The sequence below is a fragment of the Emydura macquarii genome, unplaced genomic scaffold (genome assembly GCF_026122565.2).
Source record: "Emydura macquarii macquarii isolate MOO-44397 ecotype Brisbane River unplaced genomic scaffold, CSIRO-AGI_Emac_v2 contig_3231, whole genome shotgun sequence".
NCBI classification, from domain to species: domain Eukaryota; kingdom Metazoa; phylum Chordata; order Testudines; family Chelidae; genus Emydura; species Emydura macquarii.
Genome location: NW_027133368.1, coordinates 690,020 through 717,461, shown reverse-complemented (window position 1 = coordinate 717,461; position 27,442 = coordinate 690,020). Strand labels below are relative to the sequence as shown.

The window sequence follows — 27,442 nt, the reverse complement described above, 5'->3', positions numbered from 1 at the left end:
GGCGAGGAGGGGCCGTGGGGGCAGAGTCACTTTCCTGCCCGGCCCCGGCACGTTCCCCGGGGCTCCCCTCACCTGCAGCCTCCGGCTCGGGAGCTGGGGTCGGGGCTGCCCCAGGGGCTGATTCCCCGCAGAAAGTCCCGCCCGGGCTGGGCACAGAGGGGTTCAGTGCAGGTCTCTGCCCGGCGCAGACAGACCCCGCTGGGGAGCAGCAGCCGATGTGCCCGGCTCCGAGTCCCCAGAACGGTGCCCAGATCAGTCACTGCATGGAGGCAGCAGCAGCAGCTGACACAGGAAGTTCCAGCCCCCGCCCGCCGGGCCGAGACACAGACCAGCCTCCGCTCCCCAGCAGCACCAGCGCCCTCTAGCGACTGCAGCCAACGGACCCGCTCCCGTCCCGAGGCTCTTGCACCCCGCCCCTCCAAATCTGGCAGACGACGGATCCGGCGAGAATCCTTCTTCCTGTCTGAACAGTCACAAACCCCAGAGTAAATCAACCCGAGACAGAGTTCCACAGAGCTCCTGGTAGGTCACTGGCTCTGCTGCAGCCATTTCTCTTCCCCTTTCCCCGGCAGGATGGGATGATCTGGACTGAAACTTGGACATTTATTCTTTAGCCTGTCTGGAGGAATTAAGGAGAGTTCAGGAGGCGCTTCGGTTCATTTCACAACCCCGTTCCCCCAGCTTCTCTCCCTGCAGACAGAAACTCTAGATTCTGTGATGCTGGGAAATGGTTGAATGATTATTTTCCAAATGAATAGCTTAAAGTTAGGCTCCGGATCCAGATTCAGTTCTCTCAATATGTGGACTAAGTTACAAAAATGCTGAGCCTGCAACACGGGGGTTCAGTTCTGATGCCCGAGACTATTGGTAGCTAAATCACTTAGACATGTGCTTGACTAGGGATTTAATCTCCTATATTTAAAGATTCTGGATTGGCATTTCATTAGAATAAAGACCCTGCCCTTCTGGTTAAACACACTGGGGTGTTAATTTTGATGCAATAAATGGTCCCAAGAGGTCAGAGGTATTAACAAGACCCTGCCACTCTCCAACATGAAACGGTTTCAAACAAGGTTCAGGGTTTGGTATACTGAGCGCTCAGCCTTCCTAGTACCAGAGAAGAGTCTTGTCAAAATGTCAGTGGGCAAACCAGGAAGATATGCACTGGTGCTCTTCACCCGGACGGTGCCTCCCCACACAACCGGTCCAGAAGTGGAAGGGAAACCCTGCATATACTTCAATCCTGTGAAGACGACATTGCTTTGCAATGTGCATGTTAAAATATAGCACCCCCTGTACCTTAACTTCTGTTTTCGAGCACAGCGAAGCACAAAGTGCGCAACAAAATAAATGGTCTTTTGCAGTAATTCATCTGATCTGGTTTTATTTTCCAAACAATATGAAAAAGTGCTTTCCAAATAACAAATGTCACAGGATCTTTTTTAGGGGACAAGGCAACAAGCCATGTTTATTGTGAATAAAGAAATGTGATAAATAGTATCAATAAAAAGAAAAGTATCAAAACTGTAATAACATCAATATTGTTCTTTACTTTAGTGAAATAGTATCAATAATGTAAACACTAGGAAAACAGTATCAACATTGTATCAATACTACAATTGCAGGGACACATGTTTCAATTGGTACTTTCATTCACACTCACACACACTGACAGGCATACACAGACAGGGAGACAGACAAACATACATAGGGGTCTCACAGACATTATAGTTACCAGCCTCTTGGTGCTGGTAGTCACTGCCCAGGTGACCATAGCACGAGGATGAGGAGCAAGGTTCTGCCGATGCGCATCGGTACTCCTGGCTGATGTGGTGATGTAGACCCGAACCCTCAGTCTTCATCTTTCTGTCCCATTTAATAGGGAAAAGACCCCATGTCAGTCTATGGGTTTTCCTCTTTCTGTGTCTGCTCCTGCAATAAACAAGACTGCCCTGTGCTGTGTGGGATTTTTTTAGCTGTTGTTAGGGCTCCCCCGCCCTGTCGCCTCTCAGTTCCCAGACTCAGTTTGCTGGAAAGTAACAGCCCACAGTCCAATCTGCAGGCACTCTGTGAAGGGTTTATTGAGGGTTACACTGACAAGCTTAAAACCATAACCATATCCAAGCTCTTCACACCGGTCAGGCTTATTTCTCCAGAAACCGATCAAGTTTCCTCCCCCTGGCAATACTAATTCCATACACCCACAGAATTCCCTCTTTCCCTGACCATGGTTCTCTACGCTGATGAAACCCTTCTCCCCCGACGCCTTCTTGATAGCCTTAATTATACCTGTTGGCCTGCCCCCCTCCACCGCCGTACCACCCCTTTCAATATATGGTCATATTCCATTTTGGGGAGGTCTGGGGGCTTTAGTACAACCCATTTTATACCCCATGGGAGGAGCAGCGAGCAGTGTTGGATCCTGGCCCTGATCAGTTTATGGCCCTATGCTTCTGTTTCTGTTTAACACCTCCCTTGCTTTCCCAGCCGCTTGCCTGGCCTTGCTCTGACATCTGTTTTGAAGAGGAGTCAGAGCTTTCCCTCATTTGTGCACTCAGATGTCCCACCTTCACTGTGCCTTGAAACATTTTCACTACCCCCCCTTATCTTTTCCACTGTAATAAAGAAAAACCCATCTAATTGCGGGCAGGCAAAAGGAACACACTGTGCCTTTGTTCTTTGCTTACATGTGTAGATCTTAAAGGCCTTAGCTCCCAGGCAGGCAAACAGGCCCCAGAATATTATCTCAGGCAGATACACAGGCTTCAATACTTATACAAACCTAAATTATATACCTAAAAAGTTGGGGGGGGGGGGAACAGCTGTGTGGACATGCTCGCTGCCCTGGATGGCACCGGGGGGCACCTTTCTTCGGGACTGCGTTTCTGTTTAGACCTGTTGGGGCTTTGTTTCTCTCGTTCAGGGAGCAGAGAAGGATTCTGGCTGGCGTCCAGCAGCTGAGGGGTTAACACGGGAGCGCCAGAGACGGCTCTGCGGCCTGAGTGCTAAGGGACGGGAAGCTGCCAGACGGGGCGGGGGGATTGTTTGAACTTCCTGGGTCAGACGCTGCTGCTGCTGCGGTACCAGCTCAGCTGCCGGAGTCCGTGATCCGGGGCAGCCCGGGCTGAGCAGCTGCTGCTCCCCGGCGGGGTCTGGGCCGGGCAGAGACCTGCATTAACCTCTCTGTGCCCAGCCGAGCTGAGACCTGGAACCAGCCCCGGCTCTGCCGACCCCAGCTCCCGAGCCGGAGGCTGCAGGTGAGGGGAGCCCCGGGGAACGTGCCGGGGCCGGGCAGGAAAGTGACTCTGCCCCCACGGCCCCTCCTCGCCCCAGCTCTGCTCCCGGGGCTCTGCGGGTCCCGGAGCTGCTGCCCCCCCCCCTCCCCGGACACAGCCGGGCTCTGCTGCCCTTAGCGCCTGCAGGGGCCGAGCCAGCCCCGGGAAGGGGCCAGGGAGCGAGTCTCCCGGCCGGAGGGGAGGAGGGGGCAGGAGGAGGCAGGGAGAGGCTGGCAGAGGCAGAGGGGCGATGAGCGGGGAGGGAGGTTCCCGGCTCCCGGCCTTGCCCAGCCCCAGTCACTGCAGCCCCGGGGCAGATTGACTGTCCGGGCCCAGGTGAGGAGCCGAGAGAGGAGAAGCCGGTTCCTGGTCCAGTGGTTTTCTATCTGTGGTCTGCAGAACCCTGGGGCTCTGCTGACTATGTCTAAGAGGACCACGAAAGGTTGTCATTCCCATAGAACAGTGGTTTTCAACATCTGGTCCATGAAAGCCTGGGCCATCTGCCAACTACATCTAAGATTTCCAAGGGGATCTGCACCTCCATTTGGAATTTTTCATGGGTCGGCAAGTGAAAAAAGATTGAAAAGCGCTGGCCTAGTCCCTCTGCTGATGCGGGAATGTGCTGACCTCTGGGACAATGTTGGGGGAATCCCCTGAAGCGGTTCCCTTTAGGCTGCTCTTTCAGTCCAAAGTCCACGTGGTGACACTGACAGTATCAGCTGCACAATTTCAGTCTAAAGGGACCTTTTCAGGTGTTTAGAACATGCTCATACCAGACAGATCTGACGTCTGCTAGTCTGACAGCTCCTGTGCTCATCTTTCCAGCAGAGTCTCTCTCCCGGGTGAATTTGTTTTGAAAGTTTAATGAAAAACCTTAGCTTGTTTTTGAGAAGGGGCCAGAATAAAAAGCAAATGATGATTTTATCATTTTAAAAACATTTTAAAAAAACACACACACACACACACAATTCTAGCGCTTTAAGAATTTGGGCTAAATATCTTACATGTCCTACCTCAGACACGCTTGTCTCTCTCTAGTCTGGTAAAACTGTTTTGATGCAGGTTTGGGGAGAGTGCAGAAAAGAGCCATAAATATAGTTCAAGGAAGGGAGACAAATTGTTACACTGAGAGACTGAAAAGCTCAATATGTGTAGTTTATCATAAAAGAATAAATATGTTGAAAACTAAGAGGTGGTATAGGTCTCCTCAGAGAGGGAATAATTTTGTAATAATTACTAAAGCACTCTTTAATCTAGTGGCTAAAGGCCTAAAATGAACCCATAGCTGGAAACTGAAGCTAGATTCAGATTAGAAATTAAGCATACATTTTCAATAATGAAGCTGATTTATGATTGGAACAAAGGAAGTGGTGGATTCTCCGGCTCTTGATGTCTTTAGATCAACACTGGATGACTTTCTGGAAAATATGCTTTAGGCAAATATAGGTTATTGGGATCAGTATGGGGTAATGGGGTAAAATGTAATGGGCTGTAGCCTAGAGGAGATCAGAGTAGATGATCTACTGGTACCTTCTAGGTTAAAAACTCTATGAATCTTAGGAGCTCATCCCACAAAAACTCATATATATGTTTAATATTTAGCATATTCATGGTCTCATTGATTTCATTTAATCTCTGTCACTCACAGGGTTTTACAAAGTCTCTGTGGGTTTAGTCCTTGTATGCGGGACTGGGTCTGTGTTATAAATAAAGTGATGAAGTCCAGGATTTCTAGAAGTAGGAGCGTAATGTACATCTGTGGTCAGGCAGCTGATTAATTGGCCAGATTATCAGCAAAGCTGGACACTCAGAACCACACCCCGTTGTTGCAGGCTCACTGTTTTTGAAACTCAGGCCATTTATTGAGAGAATTGAATATGGTTTTGGGACCTAACTTTAGGTGATTTTTTTAAATATCTGGGCTCAAGCATTTTCCCAGCATGGCAGAGTCTAGAATGTCTGTCAACAGGGAATTAATCGGGGTGTGAAATGTACTTAACCCCTTCTAAATCCTCCCCAATTGCCCTTCTCACCCTGACAGGCTGCAGAATAAAATCCACATTTGATCCAGTTTGTTCCCAAAGGAGAAAAATGCCTTCAGAGGAGCTGGTGACCTTTGAGGAGGTGGCTGTGTATTTCACCAAGGGGGAATGGGCTCTGCTGGACCCAGGTCAGAGAGCCCTGTACAGGGACGTCATGCAGGAGAATTATGAGACTGTGACCTCGCTGGGTAAGTATTCCTGTCTCCTAGGGTATTAGAAGCTGGGGGTTCTCTGAAGCATCCAAGATTCTTCATTGGTACCCCAGATTTCAGAGGGATCAGTCCCAATTATCCCCAGATACTGAGACCATTCCCTCCGCATCCCCTCCCATAGGACAGGAGATCCAGGGACATAATGATGGTGCTCCCCTTTCCTGAACTCTCTATTCCTCCTTCCCAAGTTGAGTTCCATCTTCTGGGTTCTCAAAGATGGACAAGCGTCTCATGACTCAGCTTTGCCTATGTCCCCATAAGGGCTAGATTTTCAGATGTGCTTCACCTCCAGCTTGCCCATGTTCTGCCTCAGCTAGATGTTCTCAACTCTTCTACCAGCCAGAAGGGGCACAGGCCAGTGTTATGCGGCTAGGTCCAGCTGCTTTAGCACCTTCCGGGCTGCCTCTTGTGCCAGCGTACTGAATTCTAGGCAGGAGGGTGTTGGTCCCGGTGTCTCTTCCTGGCCATGGTTGATCTCTGGGAAATGTTGGTTTGTCACAGGCAGAAGCTCTGGTTTCTGGGGCTGAGGGTGCACTGTGTCACTGTAGCAGAAAAAAATGAGGAGGGCTCTTTTGTGTTTCAGACTCTGCACTGGGCTCATTTGTGGTGCTGACCTCTTGTAAGTCAGTGAGAGTGTGGCCCTAGTAGAGTTAAACATCCAACCCTTGTTGATTCTGGGCCCTTTAGAAACTCCCAGTTTTAGCCTCTCTGGTCCCCATTTCCCCCTCTGTGAAATGGAGAAAATAACCCACTCTCTTGTCTTGCCTTTTTACATTGAAATGTCCTTGGAGCAGGGGCTGTCTGTCCCTGTGTGATTGTCTGGAGGGTGGCCCAGACAATCTGGATCTGGACTCAGTTGTCAGAGACCCGGGCTCAGTTCTCTATTCTGCCACAGACTTCCCCTGTGGCCTTTTGCAAGTCACATAGACCGTCTGTGCTTCAGTCCCCTACCTGAATAATAGCTATCAATGCACCTTCCTATTTCACAGGGGTGAAGGGATAATTATGTTTATTACCGTGCGGAGCTCAGTTACTATGGTAATGGAGGCCCATATAAATACCATGATAGCACAATGGGGTCCTGATTTCCACGGGAGATTCCAGGTGCTGCCGTAATTAATAATCTTGGTCTCCCGCAGCAGCAACTGTGATGTCAGAGTTGCAAGAATCCCTTTCCTGAAGTCTCTCTCTCTGCTCATGAGTAACCCATCACCAGCTTTCTCTGTTCCTGCTTTAGCTCCTGCAGGTACCCCAGGACCATGGAGGGTGAGAAGGGTGTGACCCAGGGACCCCATGGTACCAACTGGCAAAGGACACAGGGTGCATAAAGTTTGACAGGAATCCTTTGGGTCAGAGATCTACGTAACAGTTCACTGAAGGGTGACATGTGAGGTCTCTAGCAAGGGCCAGGAACCCACTGGGTGTCATAGAATTATAGAAAATTAAGGTTGGAATTAGGGTTTGACGTGACCATTCGTTTCTATACATCCAGTTGCTTTCACTGGAATTTCTATTCTTTGTTCAATAAACTTATGCTTGATTTCAATATAATTAAATATAAGTGCTGTGAGTTTAGTGGATTGGTGAGCTGAGGTGTGACTGGAAAGCCGGGGAGCCCTGTTTCTTTGGAAGCAACGGATCAGTGAATACTGAGAGTGTCCCGCAGACCATGGCTGGGCACTCCAGGGACATAATCGGAGGGCTCGAAGGTTGACATGTTCCTGTAGCTAACCTGCAGAGGGATGGCTACACTGAGGAAGGACAAATCAAATGCACAAATCCACAACGGAGAATAACTGGCTGGGCAGTAGTAATGCAGAAAAGAATCTGCGGATTATAGTGGATCACAAATTGAATGTGAGCCAACAATGTGTGTAATTGTAAAGCAGGCTAATACCATTCTAGGATGTATTAACAGGAGTGTCATAGGTAAGACACAGAAGGTAATTGTTCCTCTCTGCGTAGCGCTGGTGAGGCCTCAGTTGGAATATTGTGGCTGTTTCTGGGTGCCATGCTTTAGGAAAGATGTAGACAATTGGAGAAAATCCAGAGGAGAGCAACAAAATGATGAAAGTTATAGAAACACGCACTATCCTATGAGAAAATGCAGGAAGCAGTGGCCATGTTTAGTCTTGAGAAAAGAAGAGTAAGTGGAAGACCTGTCGCCAGTCTTCAAATATGTTAAGGGATGTTATAAAGAGGACAGTGATCAATTGTTCTCTGTGTCCACAGAAGGCAGGACAAGAAGTGATGGGCTTACCCACAGCAAGGGAGATTTAGGTTAGATATTAGGAAAACCTGTCCACCTATAAAGACAGTTAAGTAGTGGAACAGGTTTCCAAGGGAAGTTGTGAAATCCCAGGGTATGTCTACACTAAAAACTGAGCGGAATCCATTCTTGCCCCGACTCCCTGCCTGGAGCAGAGTCCAGACATCTGGGCTTCTCTCCCTGGCTCTCAGCCAAGAGCAGGGTCTAGCCCACAGCTTCCAGCTGGGAGCCCAGGGGAGCTGTCCAGCTCTCCAAGGAAGCAAAAGGCTTTCTTGTCAATTTCACAGCTGGAGCCATGAAATTTACAAGAGAGGTAACAGCCCATGTAAATAACACAGCGTCTACACCAACACTGCATCACCTTAACTACACTGACATAAGGCCTACGCCTCTCATGGAGATGGAGTTGTTATGTCAGTGTAGTGGGGCACTTACAACGGTGGGAGGAACGCTGTAGTGTGAACACTGACATAATTAGGTCTACTATGTGAGCTGCCATTTGTCACCCAAAATGTGTAGTGTAGACCAGGCCCCAGTCAGTGGAGGTCTTTAAGAACAGGTTGGACAAACACTTGTCAGGGTTGATCTAGGGATACTTGGTTCTGTCTCTGTGTGAGGATCTGGGATAGATAATCTCATGTGGTACTTTCCTGCAGTACATTTCTATGATTCCCTGATCTGAGCCAAGGCAGTAGGAGAATGTTTACTCCATCTCCAGAGCATCCTCTCCGGGTCTGCGCTATATGGAGCAGATTGAGGGGGTGAGGAGAGCCAGCGCCAGGCCTGAGGTGTGAGACAGCCAGACACTTGCAGAGGCAAAGGGTGTCTCATGCACGACGGGGAAGGGCTGAATGACCATTGATCAACCTGAAGGCCCTAGTGCCTAGTCTATCATGACTCATGAAAGGAGGATCTTTGCTCTCTGCACTGGACAGGGGGCAGGTGTCTAGTGATCTTTTTTTCCAGGCCCAGGGTGCTATTCCCTCTGTTTATTTCTGAACAATTTGAATTGGAGAAGCACTGGAATCAAGGATCTCAGCCCTGTCGAGCCAGGTGCTGCACAGATACACACTAGGAGAATCCCCATCCCAAAATGTTCACAGTCCAAGTAATATCTTCCTGTCCTGGCTTTATTTGGGAAGGGACATGGGTGTGTGAAAGGGGGAGGTGTGACTGGCAGTGATGATGACCCCAGATACCTCCAGAGTGTAGTCACTGAGCTCAGCTCCCCTGAGGAATACATTAGCACCATTCCCCAGGCAAAGTGCATGAAGCCTTGCTCCAGAACAGTGCATCATGGGATTTTGTAAGATTTATAGCTCAGTCCCCATGGGGTTGGGGGCGGAGGGGGGAGAGGAAGGACCCACTCTGGGTGGGCTACTCAGACCCTGGGTCTGGAAGGAGTGACATCACTGAGCTTAATGAACATGATCAACACTTGTTTCCTTGCCCTCCCAAGTAGGATTCCCAATTTCTAAGCCTGAAATGATCTTCCGGCTCGAGCAAGGGGAGGAGCCGTGGGTTCCCGATCTCCAGGGCTGCAAAGAAAGGGAGACCTCGAAAGATCCCCGCATGGGTAAGGGATCAGCTAAAATGATTCAGAAATCAATTATTGTATCCTCCTGGCAGATGTCATTTATGCATTTTCACCCAGCCTCTTCAGCCCCTGCCTTCCTCTATACTCAGAAGATGTGGAGGAAGGATGGGTCCCCTCCTCTCTCCTCTGGGGTGGGGTGTGAGGAGGTGGGTAGGATCAGCTCAGGATGCTTCAATCTCCCCAGCAGTTATTTTGGTTTGTTCCCCTCTTTCTTGTTCCCCTTTCTGAGGTACATTTCCCCCCAACACAAAGAATGACTCATGTCTGGATTCTCTCTCTGTCCCGGCAGGTGATGGGACAGTAAATGAGAACGAGAAGTCTAAACGGGAAGGTCCGGAGCGAATAGAACCACATAGGACAGAATCAGGAAGAGCCAAAGCGGATGTTTTCCAGAGTCCTGAGGAGGGAGAAGCCCATGACAGTCAGCGCCGGCCAGAGAATCAGCAGGGAGACCACTCAGAGGAGAGACGGGGTAAATCCACTCACAGGAGCAGAGGAGTCAAGAAAATCAAAGAAACGATCCAACAGAGAATCCCCACTGGAGAAGCACCTTACATAGGTGGTGACTGTGGGAAAAGCTTCAGTCAGAGCTTAATCCTTATTCAGCATCAGAAAGTCCACCCGGGAGAGAAACCTTACAAATGCCGTGTGTGTGGGAAAAGCTTCAATGTGAGCTCAAAGTTTCTATTACATCAGAGAACCCACACAGGAGAGAGACCCTATGAGTGCCCCGAGTGTGGGAAAAGCTTCAGTGTGAGCTCCAACCTTATTCAGCATCAGAGAATCCACACAGGAGAGAAACCCTACAAATGCCATGAGTGTGGGAAAACCTTCAATCAGAGTTCAAATCTTCTGTCACATCAGAGAACCCACACAGGAGAGAGACCCTATGAATGTCTCAAGTGCGGGAAAAGCTTCAGTCAGAGATCAACCCTTCTATCACATCAGAGAATCCACACACAAGAGAGACCCTATATCTGCCCTGAGTGTGGGAAAAGCTTCAGTCACAGTGCACAGCTCACTAATCACCAGAGAACTCACACGGGGGAGAAACCCTACAAATGCAGTGAGTGTGGGAAAAGCTTTAGTCAGAGCTCAAACCTATATACACATCAGAGAATTCACATGGGAGAGAGACTCTATAAGTGCCCTGACTGCGGGGAAAGCTTCAGACTGAAGTCAACTCTTATTACGCACAAGAGAATCCACTTGGCGGAGAAACCCTTTAAATGCCCCGAATGTGGGAAAAGCTTCAGTGTGAGCTCAGCCCTTAAGAAACATCAGAGAATCCACAGTGGAGAGAGACCCTATAAGTGCCTTGACTGTGGGAAAAAATTTTGTAGCAGCTCAGCCCTTTGTAATCACCAGAGAACCCACATTGAGGAGAGACCCTACAAATGCAATGAGTGCAGGAAAAGCTTCAGTCAAAGCTCCAACCTTATTCAACACCAGAGAATCCACACAGGAGAGAGACCCTATAATTGCTCTGACTGCAGGAAAAGCTTCAGTCGGAAATCAACCCTTATTAAGCATCAGAGAACCCACACAAGGAAAAGAGATGGTATAAGTGTGTTGAATGTGGGAAAGGCTTCAGTGCAAGCTCAAATCTCATTGCACGTCACAGAAACCACCCAGGACACCACTCCTAGAAATGTTCTGGCTAGGAAAGGGCCAAGTGAATAACACCCTTGTCGAGTCTTACACATCTCAGAGGGTCAGACCGGGCTGGAGTGGCCATGTAACAGGGACGTGCCATTGTTATTAAAGCTAAGAATGAAATAATTTTCCTTTAAGAGTCATGTACACCAAGAAGCTGTGATAAGATTCCCACCTTGTGATGAGATTTGTTTGTTACATAGCAATACTTCCATAGCTCTCCCCCCAGACACACACCTCCCTCATACACCAACCCATCCACTCTCTGTGCCCACCCACCCCCCACACCACCAGCCACTTATATCTGACTCACACCACTAGGACTAATGTTCCCAGCAGAGTGTAGATGCTGTTTGCTCAGGGGAGGAACATCATTGACTCCCAGACAGAAGTGAAACTGTCTTCTTCCATGCTGTGGGACAAGAAGTGCCCCCCGTATTTTGGACCCCTGCCCTCTCGTATCTGAGCTGATGGCTATACAAGAAGGAATTGTAGTAGCACAGTTCCAGGAAGAGAAACTAAACCCATCTGAAACCTAACCCATACTAAAGTCCTCTACAAACCATTCCTGAATTTGAAAAAGAGAGAAAAAAATTGCTCTTTAAATAGCCACAACAAATCTATCTGCCAAATTCATGATCTTATCTTCTTTTTAGGAGTTAGCGGGATGGCTAATCATGACCGTATATTCACTTTTTAAAAAAAGTCATTACAGCCTGGGGCTGTCAGGTAGAATTGACAGAGGGGTTAGAGAGCAGCAGACAGGTGGTGTTGATCAGTCATTCTGGGTAGGAAGAGGGGCGTGGTCAAAGGACAACTCCCCCTCCCCCCCCCCAAAAAAAACGGAAAAATATCGACTCTGTAGAATTAAGCAAAAAAATACAGGAGGCCACAACTCCTTAAAAAAAAACAACCCATGCATCTTAAAATAAATAAATTAATCAGTACAACTTTGCTTTGTTAAAGCAACCTTGGATAGATGGCTTAGAATGCGATTCAAAACTAGCCAGGGAAGAGGCTGATAAGTGAGGCATCTTCTAAGTCCCGTCACTCTGGTGGAAACCTTCGCCAGCCTCTGCTTGCAATTTACGAACCAGGGAAGTTAGTCTCTTCTCTGCTGTTGGGGCCAGACATAGTAGGCATGTTCAGAGACTTCCTAAGGCTGTACAAAACAGCTGGTGGGGGTGGGGCAGAATGGCGGGGGTGGGAGGGTTTGCTTCATAACTTTAGTCCAGTGGGTAGGGAGCTCACCCACAATGTGGGAGATACTCAGTTCAAGCCTGCCCTCCTCCTAATGAAGCAAAAGTATCTGTACATGTATCTTCCACTTCTCAGGAGAGTGCCCGAGCTGTGGGATGATCTCAATCTCTCCTAGCAAACAAATTCCACGGTGTATAAATATTTAAAGAGTCATTGGGCCAGAGGGAGTAAGAATGACTCTACAGCCTGCTGGTCATGGTATCTACCTATAATACGGTTGACATCGGGTCCCGTCCCCTTTCTGTAATGACTCTAAGGTCCTCAGTCCCGCCACGAAGAAGACACTACATTGAACAACAGAAGGAAGGGTGAGAAATTGCACCTGCTTAAAAGTGCAGAAGGATTTAGGAAATCAAGGCTTAATGCTAAAATTCCATAGGGAATTTCTGTGCTTCAGAGAACTAGAACTTAAAGAAGTTTAAGATTCTCCTAAAAATATAACTGGCTTAAACATAGCTTTGTAACGAAACCAGATTTTGTGTTGCTTTAAACTGTTTGTTGTCACCGGTAACTGCCAGATTTATTGTTCGCACCTTGGGTGTGTGTGGTGCCAGCCATACTGAACTTGGCTTACTAAATTATCTGACTTACTGCTTTAAAAGGGCTACCCTTCAAATCTTCAGTTTGATGAGGACAAAACTAAATCTCAGCTGTGCTTATTGTGTTACTGTCAGTTTGGGGACATTCATAATTTTGTCATCTTGTTTCAGCTCAAGTCCTAATTTGAAGTATTACTAAACAAAAGCAACTTTGTCAATCACTGTTCTGCTCTGCCCTGTATCTTACACTCACCCTTTCACTCTTTGCATGTGTGAGTGAGAATTACCTGCCAGAGAGAGAAGCATCCTTAGATTTCTCTCCCTTGGGACATTATGTTGTGCGTGAGAGTGAGAGAAGCTATCTTTCAACTTCAAAATCTCACTTCAGTTTTTGTGTGTGCGCGCTTTAAATTTAGAATATTTTACATAACTTCAGTTGTGTTGTGTGTTTTCAACTAAGAGTAAAAGAAGTAGTAAAGTAATGGTTTTGTAGTTTTTGTGAATTTGATGCTTCTTTCAGTTCTGTTGTCTTATCCAACCTGCTTTGTTTCATTTAAATTCATTTTGAGTTTAAAAATTTTAATATCAAATTGAATAAAAATTGTTGTAGTCTCGTTACTTCATTGAGTTTATACTTTGTTATCTGATAATATTTTTTTAAATGTAGCTGTTGAATTCTGTTACTAATGCTTAGCTAGGAGTGCATTTTATTTAGAGGGAACAACCTGCTGATGTTAGCATCCTAAGTCATACCATTTTGGTTAATACTCATCGGGTTTTTGTTTTTGTTTTTTTAATTTTATACTCAGTTTTGTACCACTAGTCTAGTTTTAATTTACTTTCTATTTTAGAATACCAAGTTAGTTTAGAGGCTGTTTAGGCATCGAAATATTGTAACACTCATTTTATTTACCTTTCTATATCTGGTGTGATATCATTAGTTCAATCCTCGCTGATTTTATTTTTTACTGCTTTCTTCTATCAGTTTTGATTACTTCAATAAACGTTTATTTATTTCAAAGTCAAGTTCAATGATCATGGCCAATTGACTGCTTCCATCCTTGCAGTGGGTCTACCTCTTAGCCCTTTGCCAACCAAAGTGGCGTAAAGCAAGTCGCACCCATTCTCTTCTCCATTTTCCTAGCAGCTATGAAAACGCTAATCCAAGACCATCTGCCGCCGGGCATTGGCATCCAATATTGGGCCGATGGCAACCTTTTCAACCTCTCTCGCTCCCGTGCCAGAACTAAAGTAAAATCAGCAGTAATAACTGAACTCCAGTACGTAAATGGTTGTGCTTTAGTGGCGCACTCATTGGAGGATTCACAAACAGCTTCTCTGAAGTGTATAAAAACCTAGGACTAACTCGGAACATTGGCAAAACAAAAGTCCTCCACCAGCCTGCTCTTGGTCAATCATCAGACCAAGCAAGGAAGATCTACACTGACAGAGACGAGCTGGAAAATGTAGAACACTTTGCCTACCTTGGTAGCCATATCTCACAAGGGCAAATATAGATGTCGAAATTCAACACAGAATCTGCGGTGCCAGCCTTGCCTTCGGCAGACTGTCTCACCGAGTGTTCAATAACCATGATATTAGAACACACACCGACTCTTCGTTTACAAAGCAGAAGTAATTCCAGCGCTCCCCTACCGCTGCGAGACTTGGGTGACCTACAAAAAACATTTGCAAAACCTGAAACGCCAGGTGTAAGTGAGAAATTTACATCTTGGCAATGGAACAGCTGGAGGTTCCTGTGCACACAGACTCACCTGAACCCCAGCTGGAGATGATTCTCAAAGAAGAGACTTGCTATAAGAAAGGGGAGCAAATTCCCCAGCTGATCTCTCCTGCCCATGACATCCAAAATGCCTGAAGAACAAGGAAAGGAGCATTGGACTGGGGAAAGAGTCCTGGCTGAAAGGCATCCAGCCAGTAAGACTGCAAAACTCCCGTGGTGAGAGAAACAAATTGCTTAGAATTCATGTAGTTTATGATGATAGATATGAGTTGTGTTTTACCTTTTATTTTCTTGTAGCCAAATTCTGACTTTTATGGCTCATTACTTGTAATCACTTAAAATCTTTCTTTCTGCAGTTAATACACTTGTTTTATCTAAGCCAGTGTTTGGTTGAAGTGTTTGGGAACTTCCATTTGAAATAATAGATTGGTGCCTAGCATTTTCTGTTAATAAAATGATGGCCTTTCTGTAGGCTTGTATTGTCCAGGAGGGCTGGGCAGTAGAAGATGCATATTACTCTGTACAAGTCTGAGACTGGTAATTTGCTGATGTCACTCAGTAATATAATTCAGGAGTAGCTGGCTAAGAGCACTCATACAGTAGTGCTGGGCATGATTTACATGCAGGAGGCTGTGTGTGGGCAGACCAGCAAAGCAGTATAAAAGGCACCCAGGTTGGAGAATTGAGGGGACACATCTGTCCATGAAGCCAGATAGTACCGTAGGTAATGTGAAAGAGAGGTTGAAGGACTGCTGAAGCCAGAATCTATCTTAGAATTGGGGATAACTCTGCTAAGCTCATTAGCATGGCATGTAGGTTCTTTTATTATTTTCAATATGTTTTCTTTGTAATGCTTTTTAACTTAAGAATAAAGCAGGCTTGCTTAGGAAGTGCTGCATGGTACCTTATAATTGTAGCAATTATATCTGTTAATCTCTGAAGGGAAAGCAAGCAGGTTTCTTTGTGCAACCTGTCTGTGCTGGATAACACACTGGAGGCAGGGAACTGCAGCCTGGAAATACCTCAGACAGGAGGGAGAGAGATGCAGATCTCCAGCTACGTGAGGCAATGGCTGGGAGCTTGAGAATTGGTTCCTCTGCTGGGCCACTGCCGGGAGATACAGGTGGGGTTGCCCTGAAATGTGACACGGAATGCTTGAAATGTAACAGAAGTATGCCATATAGAGAAAACTCTATAAAAGTAAAATGTTAATTAGAAATATAGATACTTCTGGAGAAAAATATAACATCAATGCACCTAATGAAGTAATAGAAGAGTAAAACATGTGCTTTGATGCTTGCAGCATGGGAGAATTAGCTACAAAAAGAAGAATATTTTTACATTAAAAAGGGAAAACGATTACATACTAATGGAAGTCCCAAAAGCATATTAAATATTATAGGAATTATCTACCATTTTAGGTATACAGATTCCATGGGATAGGTAACCGCTAATCAATGATTGCAATATCAGCTTGCAAATGAAAACTTCTGTCCAGAAAAACAAAAACAACCCACCAAAAACAATTCCATAATTTTACAGAGTATGAGTATTCCCATTCATACCACTGTAATACATGTGTCTGTAACCAAATACATATTGTGTATTTCTTGCCAACTCTCGGGATTTTATTACAGCTAGCAATATTTGTTGTTTATCTGAAAGCACAAGTTGTTGGAAGCAAGAGATTGGTTCCATTAAAGGGGGCGGGGGGATTCTAGCCTTCCTGATTGGGGGGGGGGGGAGCCTTAAAAATATTAAGCTAGTGCAGCCCAAAGACTCAGAAACAAAAAGTCAAATATAAACAACTCAAAATATATTTTTTTAAATTTCAAAATGTATTGCTGCATGAATCATTTTCAAAATTATTAGAGTTTTCAATTCTGTATATCTATATTTGGTAAAATTTACAGTATAAATTTTCCTTTGAGATGAGTATCATATAAGGTAATATAGTGTCCTTAGAGAATATTTAGGAAGTAAGTTCTACACACAATTGTAAATGGTGAAAAATACCAAAACCCAAAGCGCTAAATTACTGGATAGATGAGAAAGGTATCAGCCGCCCAGCAGGCCAGGGCTCACTAACCTGGCTATCTACCTGTGGAGACAGGAGCAAATCGTCCCATCAGGTGTTTCCCTTTCAGAGTTACTTGGAAAATAGTCCAGGACCTGGAGTAGGAGGCCCAAGACATGCTGATTTTAGAGGTGATCCAGTCATCCATCAGTCCAGGGGCCTCTCTGGTAGTATTGGTCCGCAAGAGAGAAAGGATGATCCAATTGTGTGTGGACTAACCTGCTGTGTGGTAATAATACTAATAAATAGAAAAAGGGTATATTACAAAATAATACAATACAGGTAGTGTTATAGTAAAAACACCATGAGATGTTTAATTTACTAGCATCAATTAATATTAGAACTATTCATACTAATATTAACATGAATAATTGTTTGATGATTTACTCTTAAAAGCAAGGTAGCAAAATGACCCCCCATCTGCACAATGTTAGCCAATGTAAATGACAGAATGCTAAGAACAATCAGACCTATAAAAATAACTGTTTTAAAACAAATTATTATTACAAGAACTGAGAATACATTTCAGTGGATTACAGGAAAAGGAGTCTGGTTCAGGCACCCAGAACAGCATATAAATCAAATGAGTGAACTGCTCTAAGGTTATATGTGTCTGCATGGTCCATCTCTATTAGCTGACAGCGGAAATATGCGACACTCATGAATTGGTCACAGTATGTGTGTCTGTGTGTGTGTACCCAATATTTCACTGAATCCAATCTCCTCTGGCAGTTCAAGACGTTGGATCAGAGCTGCCTGGTCTGGGCTTTGGGGTACTCTGAGGCTTTGGCAACACGCCATAGGGAGGGGGTGCTGAGAGCATCTCCCCCTTAGCTAACCCCAGCTCCTGCACCGTGCCTGATTTTACTTGTCTGACCCTGCTCCTTGTCCACATGGTGCCTATTTCTCCCCTCCGATTTCCCACTCACACATGTGTTTGTTTGGCAGAAGCCGGTTCTGGTGGGAGTGAGGGAAGCAGCTTCAGTTACTGCTGATGTTACTGCTCCGATCAGGGGTTGAACTTCCTGGGTTAGCCGCTGCTGCTGGCTCCATTGTGATCGGGGAGCCCGGGCTGAGCAACGGCTGCTCCCCAGCGGGGTCTGTGCCGGGCGGAGACCTGCACTGAACCCCTCTGCGTTCCCGGGGGTCTGCGGGTCCCGGAGCTGCTGCCCCCCTGGACACAGCTGGGCTCTGCTCCCCTTCGCGCCTGCAGGGGCCGAGCCAGCCCCGGGAAGGAACAGCTGGGTAAGAACAAGATGGACTTTTCTGCAGAGGAGAGGGGGTGACTTGGCGCGGTTGGACCGCAGGGCAGTGATCCATTATTAAGAGTATTAATAACAGGCTTGGACAGAATGTCTGGAGCCGTGTTCCAGGGTGTGGGGATGTGCTAATGGCTGGAAGCGATGTGGTGCCCGGGGTTTAAACGCTGGGACATAGCAGTGGAATGAATTTTCTGAGACCAATGGAAAGGCGCAGGAGGGTATTCACTTAAAATATGGGTCTTGATTTTGGAAGCAGGGGTGTCCTTTTGGGGTGGGGGATCAAAGTTGCATCTACAACCCCACTGAGTCTGTCTCTCTTCTTGGCCTGCTAACGGCCTGGTCCCACCCCAGAGACAGGGGCAGAGAGGTGGCACCAGGTCCTGTCCCAGAAGTTGGAAAGGGTGGCAGAGGTGATTTCTCAACAGAGGTCTGCCCAGGCTGGGGTTCAAGGCCCACCTGACTCCAGGCTCAGCTCCAGTCCAGGCTGCTACCTGTCTGGTAGGCAGGAAGAGGGAGGGGGCACTGATAACCCAGTGATTAGGATCCTGGCCTACCCCATAGCAATCCCATAGGCACTTGGTCTGTAACTTTCTGGTGGGCTTAGGGGTCAGTGACCTGTTATATTAATATTCATCTCAAAGGCCAAAGGAGTTAAAGGTGTTTGTAAACGCTTTCCCTGTCCAACACTGAACTGTGACACATCGCTTCAGGATTATATTTCACCAGAGACCTTGGATGTACTCGCTAACTTGGCAAACACCCAAGAGCATTCATTCAAGTTGAAAGTTTATTGTTTTCACACACACACAGTAAGGAATTAAAACAAGCCTTTAAACTGAAATTGTGGCTGAGTGATTATGGGAAACAAACTTAGTCAGGCCCTCCCTCAGTCCCTCTCCTTTGCTACCAGAGTCTCTTCTTTTCATTAATAAGCTTTTTGGCCTGAAAAGGAAAGGGTTAGTTTTACTCTCAGTCCTGATGTGTGAAGGGCATTGACCTTTCCTGTTTTTAACAAGCAGGAAGACACAAAGGCGGAGGGGAGACAGCAAAGGAAAGGTGGGTGAAATCTGGCTTTTGTTGATGTTTGGACCTCTGGTCATTTACCAGGGGATGCTTTAGTGGGTAAGTGGACTGCAACACCAGGTGTTTAGACTTTGACTCGAAGTCACGGATGTCATCTAGTTGGATCCTTTCTCCTTAGGTGAGGCAGGCTTGGATGGAAACAGTGGAGTTAATTTTAGGATTCCATGATAAAATGAGACTTTTCTTCATCTGCCCCTCTCCTTCTTTGCCTTCACCAGTTCTCCCCTCCTCTGGGACACATTTTTTACCGGCTCCATACATTCTCCCCATCCCTCCCCCTTCATTTTCTCTGTCTGCCCCACTTTTAGCAGCACCATTTCTTGGCTGCAGGAAGCAGACTGAATGGGAGTGAGGGCAGAGTGAGGGCAGCGGCTTCAGCAGATGCCACTGAGCATCCCCAGATCCCAGCAAATGCTGCAGGAAACAGTTTCTCACCTGATTCCTCCTCTGTCATCAGCCAAACCTAGTAGCCCTGGCTGGGGCGAGGCAGAAGGGGCAATTCCTGCTGGGACAACAAAACAAATATCACAGCCAGAGGGGGCTACTCCGAGCCTGGATGGCATCAGGGCGCACAGTGCTCCAGGGCTCTGTCTACACACTGGGGTTTATCTCGGTTCAGGAAAGAGAAAGATTCTGGTGGCGTGCAGCAGCGGAGGGGTTAACACTGTAAAGGCGGACGGCTCTGTCTGTCTGCTTGGTGCTAAGGAAGGGGAAGCGTCTCCGCTGCTGCACAGGTGGGGAGGGGCGGGGATTGAACTTCCTGGGTCAGTAGCTGCTGCTGCTGCCTCCCTGTGATCTGGGAGCTCGGCTGCCGCTGCTTCCCCCCAGCGGGGTCTGTCTGTGCCGGGCAGAGACCTGCACTGAACCCCTCTGTGCCCAGCCCGGGGGGACTTTCTGCGGCCCCTGGAACCAGCCCCTGGGGCAGCCCCGGGCACTGCCGACCCCAGCTCCCGAGCCGGAGGCTGCAGGTGAGGGGAGCCCCGGGGAACGTGCCGGGGCCGGGCAGGAAAGTGACTCTGCCCCCACCGCCCCTCCTCGCCCCATCTCTGCTCCCGGGGCTCTGCAGGTCCCGGAGCTGCTGCCCCCCGGACACAGCCGGGCTCTGCTGCCCTTAGCGCCGGCAGGGGCCGAGCCAGCCCCGGGAAGGGGCCAGGGAGCGAGTCTCCCGGCCGGAGGGGAGGAGGAGGCAGGGGGAGGCTGGCAGGGGCAGAGGGGCGATGAGCGGGGAGGGAGGTTCCCGGCTCCCAGGCCCTGCCCAGCCCCAGTCACTGCAGCCCCGGGGCAGATTGACTGTCCGGGCCCAGGTGAGGAGCGGAGCGAGGAGAAGCCGGTTCCTGCCCCTGCCTGGTCCCCGCGCTGCTGGGAACGAGCTGCCCCGGGGCAGTGCCGGGGGATCCCGCAGAGCCGCCCCTGGGATTCTGCCCTTCCGTGAGCGCTGGGGCGGCCAGTGACAGGTCAGCTGCACAATTTCAGTTTAAAGGATCTTTTCATTCCTTATAACATGTTCAGAGTTACTAGTTGGGCCTGGTCTGACAGTCCCTATGTGCATTTTAAGGCAAACAGTTTTTGTCCTGGGTGAATTTATTTGAAAGCTTGATGAAAAAACATACCTTGTTTTGGAGACGGGGCCTGGGAAAAGAGCAAAGGACAATGTTGCCATTTACTTCTTTGTTGAAAAGCTCATTGTGATGTCTTAAGATATTGGGTAGAAATTTCCCATTTGACTGGGAAAGAATTCCTGTTAGAGAGACAAGCTGGGTGCAGTAATATCTTTTACTGGACTAACTTCTCTTGGTGAGAGAGCCAGGCTTTTGACACACAGAGGGTCTGTCTATACAGCCAAAGAAAAACTCCGTGCTGGCCCGTGCTAGCCGACTGAAGGGCTATTTCATTGCTGTGTAGGCTTCCGGGCTTGGCCAAACCTTCCCACCCCAGAAGTGATTAAGCGCTAGGACAAAGTGCCAAAGGAAAGGGTGGATTTTCCATCTCTTGATGTCTTCAAATAATCACTGGATGATTTTCTAACAAATATGCTTTAGACAAATGCAGGTGATTGGGGTCAGAACGGGATAATGGGGTAAAATGTAAGGGACTGTGATATACAGAAGGTCACACTAGATAGTCTCATCATCCTCTATGGCCTTAAACTGTATGAATTTTAGGAACTCATCCTGCAACCACTCAAACATATTTAATATAAAGCATCTCAGTGGTCCCATTGACTTCACCTACTCCGTGTCACTGATAGGGTTTAAAAGTCTCTCTGGGTTTGGCTCTTGTGGGAGGGGCTGGGTCTGTGCTATAAATAAAGTGATGAGGGCCAGGGTCTTTAAAGACAGGAGCCTGACATAGACACCTACATCTGTGTTCAGGCAGGTCAATCATTGGCCGGATTATCAGCAACGTTGGACACTCAGAACTGACACCCAGTGTTGCAGGCTAAGCATTTTTGAAACTCAGGCCACTTACTGAGAAAACTGACTATGGACTTGGGACCTAACTTTAAGCTGTCTTTTTTTTGTGTCTTGGCTCAAGCATCTTCCAGAATGACAAAGTTGAAAGTGTCTGTTGGCAGGGAAAGAATCTGGAGGGAATCTGGGTGTGAAATGAATTAAACCCCTTCTGAAACCTCCCCAATTGCCCTTCTCACCCTAACAGGCTGCAGAATAAAGAACACATTTGCTCCAGTTCATCCCATCTGTGGAGACGCAGGGAAGGGAAATGGCTGCAGCGGAGTTGGTGACCTTCGAGGATGTGGCTGTGTATTTCACCAAGGGGGAATGGGCTCTGCTGGACCCGGGACAGAGAGCCCTTTACGGGGATGTCATGCAGGAGAATTATGAGACTGTGACCTCGCTGGGTAAGAATTCCTGCCCCCTCAGGGGTCAGAAACGGTGTGGTTTCAGAAGCATCTGCGTCGACTTCTCTTCAGGAATCTTATTAGTCCCCCATATTTCAGAGGGGATCAACCCTGTTAGTCCTTAGATCCTGTGTCTGTAAGACTGTTCCCTCCCCCACGACTGAAGACTAAGGGACATATTGATGGTGCTACCCTTCCTATAACCAAGATTTTTAAATGCACTTTACCTCCATCTTGACTACATTCTGCATGAACCAGTCATGTTAGCAGGAGGCCCCAGATGTTCTTGACCCAGTCAGGAAGGGCACGGACTAGAGTCACAGGGCTGAGTCCAGCTGCCACTAGAGCTTCCAGAGCTACCTCTTGTGCCAAGCTGCTGAGTTCTTGGAAGGTGAATGTTGGTCCGGGTGTCTCTTCCTGGCTGTGATGATTCCTTGCAGTGAGAGGGGCTGTGTTCTGGGGCTGAGGGAGGGCGTATGGAGGAATTTGTGATCTGGGAGTATTCTGTGGGGTCGATCGCTATAGTAGAAAAAACCGAGGAGGGCTCTTCTTGTGTTTCAGCCATTGCCTGGGGACTCAGCAGACCTGGGGTCACTTCCCAGCATTACCACAAGCTCCTTATCTGAAGCTCTTGCAAGTCACTGAGGATGTGGCTTTCAAAGCAGCCCAAGAGAGTTAAACATCCAATTTCTGGGTCTCTGAACCCCATAGGAACTCCCAGTTTTCATTTCTCTGGTCCAGAAAAGGCCAAACATAGTACTTAAGCAGACTGGAAAAGGGTGAACATGGTACTTATCTTTGTTCCCCTTTTTAATGATGACCCAGGGAATGATAGGCCAATCACCCTAACTTTTGATACCTGCATAGACTCTGAAACAAATTGTTAAACAATCGGTTTGTAAGCACCTAGAAGATGATATGGTGATAAGTAATAGCCAACCTGGATTTGTCAAGAATAAATCAAGTCACGTCCAAAGTGCTACACTTAGGAAGGAAAAATCAAATGCGCAATGGACAATAAGTGGCTAGGCAGTAGTATTGTAGAAAAGCATGTGGGAGTTATAGTGGATCACAAATTGAATGTGAACCAACAATGTGATGTAGTTGCAAAAAAGAATAGTATTCTAGACTGTATTAACAGGAGTGTTATATGGAAGACATGGTAGATAATTGTTTCTCTCTATTCTGCACTGGTGATGTCTCATTTGGATTACTGTGGTCGCTTCTGTGCACCTTGCTTTAGGAAAGATGTGGACAAATTGGAGAGAGTCCTGTTGGACAAAGATCCCAAGTGTGGTTCGTTACCCTGCACCGATAAGAGACCCACACAGGATTTCAGGCTGGACAGTCTCCAAAAGAGTTTATTCTGCAGAAGGTCAATTCCCAAGCCCACAAGTGGACAGTGGAAAAAGACCCCGAACAAAGGATTACAGACAGTTTTATACCTTATTGCTACTTAAACATTCATGACAAGACCATACATATCCCCCTTACAAGGGCCTAAACCTATTCCCTCATTCACTATTGGCCTATATTATCTCTATTTCTACTTACAAAGGTATACATTATTCATAAGATGTTTTTGCTGATGCTTTACAGTTAGCTACATCTTATCTATCAAGGTTTTACATAGCTTGCTTAATCCGGCCGAGGCTTATCTCCTTCTGCATTCCTCTCCTTCTGCATTCCAGCAAACTTTCCATGATCCTTGCACAGAATGGAATGGCCTGGCCTGCCTCTAAAAACAAAGGGGCTAGCTAAAATGGAGTAACTGTGGTCAAGCAACTAAAAATCAGCTTACAGTCCAGAGGAGAGCAACAAAAATGATGGAAAGCTTTAGAAAACCTGACCTATGAGAAAGGGCAAAAAGAAGTGGACTTGTTTAGTCTTGAGAAAAGAAGACTGAGTAGGAGACCTGACACCAGTCTTCAAATGTGGTGGGGGTATTATAAAGAGAAGGGTGATCGATTTGTTCTCCATGTCAACAGAAGGTAGGACAAGAAGTGATGGGCTTAATCTGCAGGAAGGGAGATTTAGGTTAGATGCTAGGAAAATCTTTCTACCTATAAGGACAGTTAAGTAGTGGAACAGGTGACCAAGGGAAGTTGTGAAATCCCAGTTACTGGTTGTTTCTAAGAGCAGGTTAAACCAACACCTGTCAGGGTTGGTCCAGGAATACCTGGTTCTACCCCCATGCAGGGGGCTGGAATAGATGACCACTTGCGTTACTTTTCAGCAATCAGTTTCTGTGGTTTTATTATTGCAGCCAAGGTAGGAGGAGAATGTCTACTGCACCTCCAGAGCAGTTGTCTCTGCGACTGAGGGGTGTGGACCAGGCTGAGGGGGTGAAGGGAGCCAGGCCCCAGCGGAGGCAGAGCAGGTCTCATGCATAATGGGGAAGGGCTGAATGGCAATTGATCAGCATGGGTATGGGGGCCCGAGTGCTGGTCCCTCTGACTCATGAGAGGAGCTTCTTTGCTCTCTGTACTGGATTGAAGCAGGTGTCTAGTGATCTATTTCCATGCCCTGGGTGCTGTATCCTCTGTTTATCGCTGAACAGCTTGTGTTGGGGGCGCACCTAGAGGCCCCAGTGAGGTGACACGGCCCTGTTGAGTCCGGTGCTGCAGGGACACATGCTAGAGAGAGTCCCTACACCAAAGAGTTGACAGGCTGAATAATATCCTCCTGTTCTGCCTTGTGTTGGGAAGGGACGTGTGTGTGTGTGTTGGGGAGGGGGGAAATGTGACTGGCACTTAGTCATACCCCAGATATCTTCCGAGTGTGGCAACTCTGCTCAGCTCCCCAGAGGAACAAATTAGGATCATTCCCATGGCAGAGTGGATGAACCCTTGCTCCAGACCAGTGCATCATGGGATCTTTCATGATTGATTTATATCCCCAGTGCCTGTATGGTCAGGGGTGGGGAGAGGAAGGAGCCTCTCTGGGTGGGCTGCTCAGATGCTGGATCTGGAAGCAGTAATATCACATAGCTTAATAAACACGATCAACACTTGTTTCCTTGCCCTCCCTCAAGCAGGATTTCCAATTTCCAAACCTGAAGTGATCTCCCGGCTGGAACGAGGAGAGAGGCTGTGGATCTCCGATCTCCAGGGCTATGAGGGAAAAGAGATTCTGAGAGACCCCCACGCAGGTGAGGGATCAGTTAAACTTACTCAGAAATCAGTTATTGTACCCTCTTGGGAGATGTGACTTATACATTTTCATCAATACTATCTGACCCTTCAGCCCGTCTTCATCTATATTCAGAGTATGTGGAGGACGGATGGGCCCCCTCTCCTCTCCTCTGGAGAAGTGTTTGGGGTGTGGGATTCAGAACCTGATACCTCAACCTCCCCAGCAGTTATTTGGGCTTGTTCCCCCCTTTCCTGTTCCCCTTTCTGAGGTTTCCTTCCTTCCCCACCCCTCAGCACAGGGAATGACTCTTGTTTGGATTCTCTCTCTGTCCCAGCAGGTGAGAATGAGGAGAATCCTCCGCTTGAAGGTCCTGAGCGAGTGGAACCACATGGTACGGAGTCAGGAAGAGCTGCAGGGGATATTTCCCAGAGTCCTGAGCAGGGAGAAGCCCATAAAATTCAGCACAGGCCAGAGAGGAAGGAGGGAAACCACTCAGAGGAGAGATGGGGTAAATCCACTCACCGGACCAGGGGCAACAAGAAAATCAAAGAAACTGTTCAAAAGAGAATCCCCACTGGAGAGAGACTGTACACATGTGCTGACTGTGGGAAAAGCTTCAGTCGGCGCTCAGCCCTTATTCAGCATCAGAAAATCCACACGGGAGAGAAACCCTACAAATGTAATGAGTGCGGGAAAAGCTTCAGTGTGAGCTCAAAGTTTCTATTACATCAGAGAACCCACACTGGAGAGAGACCGTATGACTGCCCTGTGTGTGGGAAAAGCTTCAGCGTGAGCTCCAACCTTATTCAACATCAGAGAATCCATACAGGAGAGAAACCCTATAAATGCCCCGACTGTGGGAAAACCTTCAATCAGAGTTCAAACCTTCTGTCACATCAGAGAACCCACACGGGTGAGAAACCTTATGAGTGCCTCGAGTGCAGGAAAAGCTTCAGTCGGAGATCAACCCTTCTATCACATCAGAGAATCCACACAGAGGACAAACCCTATATCTGCCCTGAATGTGGGAAAAGCTTTGGTCACAGTGCACATCTCATTAGTCATCAGAGAACGCACACAGGGGAGAAACCCTACAAATGCAGTGAGTGTGGGAAAAGCTTTAGTCAGAGCTCAAACCTATATACACATCAGAGAATTCACATGGGAGAGAGACTCTATAAGTGCCCTGACTGCGGGGAAAGCTTCAGACTGAAGTCAACCCTTATTACGCACAAGAGAATCCACTTGGCGGAGAAACCCTTTAAATGCCCCGAGTGTGGGAAAAGCTTCAATGTGAGTTCAGCCCTTAAGAAACATCAGAGAATCCACAGTGGAGAGAGACCCTATAAGTGCCTTGACTGTGGGAAAAGTTTCTGTAGCAGCTCAGCCCTTTGTAATCACCAGAGAACCCACATTGAGGAGAGACCCTACAAATGCAATGAGTGCAGGAAAAGCTTCAGTCAAAGCTCCAACCTTATTCAACACCAGAGAATCCACACAGGAGAGAGACCCTATAACTGCTCCGACTGCGGGAAAAGCTTCAGTCGGAAATCAACCCTTATTAAGCATCGGAGAACCCACGCGGTGGAGAGAGACCCTATAAGTGTACTGAATGTGGGAAAGGCTACGGTGAAAACTCAAACATCATTGCACATCAGAGAATCCACATGGGACCCCACGTCTGGGAATGGGCCATGTAAATAAGAACTCTGTCGAGCCCCATGAATCTCAGCGGGTCAGGCCAGGCTGGCGTGGCCATGTAATGGGGACATGGAACAGTAATTAAAGCAGAGAATGAAATCACCTTCCTGGAATAGAGCTGTGGAGTCAATGAGGCTGAGAGAAGATTCTCACATTGTGATGAGATTTGTTCATTACACACATGCCACCAGACACACACCCGCTCCCCGCCCCCATCCCTGTGTATCCCCTACATTCATGTACCACCACCCATGTACATCTGACTCACACCCCTAGGGCTATGATTCCCAGCTGAGTGCGGATGCTGTTTGATCAAAGTGGCAACATACTCCCCAACGAAAGTGAAACTTTCTCCATGTCTCCGGACAAGAAATTTTCCTCCTGTACTTTAAAGCTCCCTCCCTCTTACCAGAGCCAATAGCTAATAAGAAGGATTTTCAATTATAGACAAGAAGGCATAGTAGTAGCACAGCTGCAGGAAGGGAAACTAAGCCCAGCTGAAACCTAACCTGTCCTGAAGTCCACTACGAATCGTTACCGACTCTGAAATAGGGAGAAAAATCTTGCTCTTCAAATAGCCATGATGAATCAATCAGTGACATTCATGATACGAAAAAGAAAATGGAACGGCTAATCGAGAGCCTATGCTCACGTTCAGAAGAAATAATTCTGCCAGGCAGAACTGAGGTAGGGGTTAGAGAGCAGCAGAGGCCTAGATGCTGGAACTAGG

The 27,442-nt window shown here is 47.4% G+C and overlaps 2 protein-coding genes across 2 annotated transcripts in view; one reads left to right on the top strand and one right to left on the bottom strand.

Annotated features, from left to right (window-relative positions):
* Window positions 1-27,442, bottom strand: part of LOC137142568 (uncharacterized) — a 195,859-nt gene that overhangs the window by 35,172 nt on the left and 133,245 nt on the right.
* The window catches only part of LOC137142554 (zinc finger protein 850-like), a 33,447-nt gene continuing 25,899 nt past the window's right edge, over window positions 19,895-27,442 (top strand). Inside the window, exons 1-4 of the mRNA XM_067531967.1 lie at window positions 19,895-19,984; window positions 21,675-21,876; window positions 24,911-25,027; window positions 25,349-26,595. Coding sequence (XP_067388068.1) covers window positions 21,738-21,876; window positions 24,911-25,027; window positions 25,349-26,595 — 1,503 coding nt within the window. The 5' untranslated portion in view covers window positions 19,895-19,984; window positions 21,675-21,737. The remainder of the gene's footprint in view (window positions 19,985-21,674; window positions 21,877-24,910; window positions 25,028-25,348; window positions 26,596-27,442) is intronic.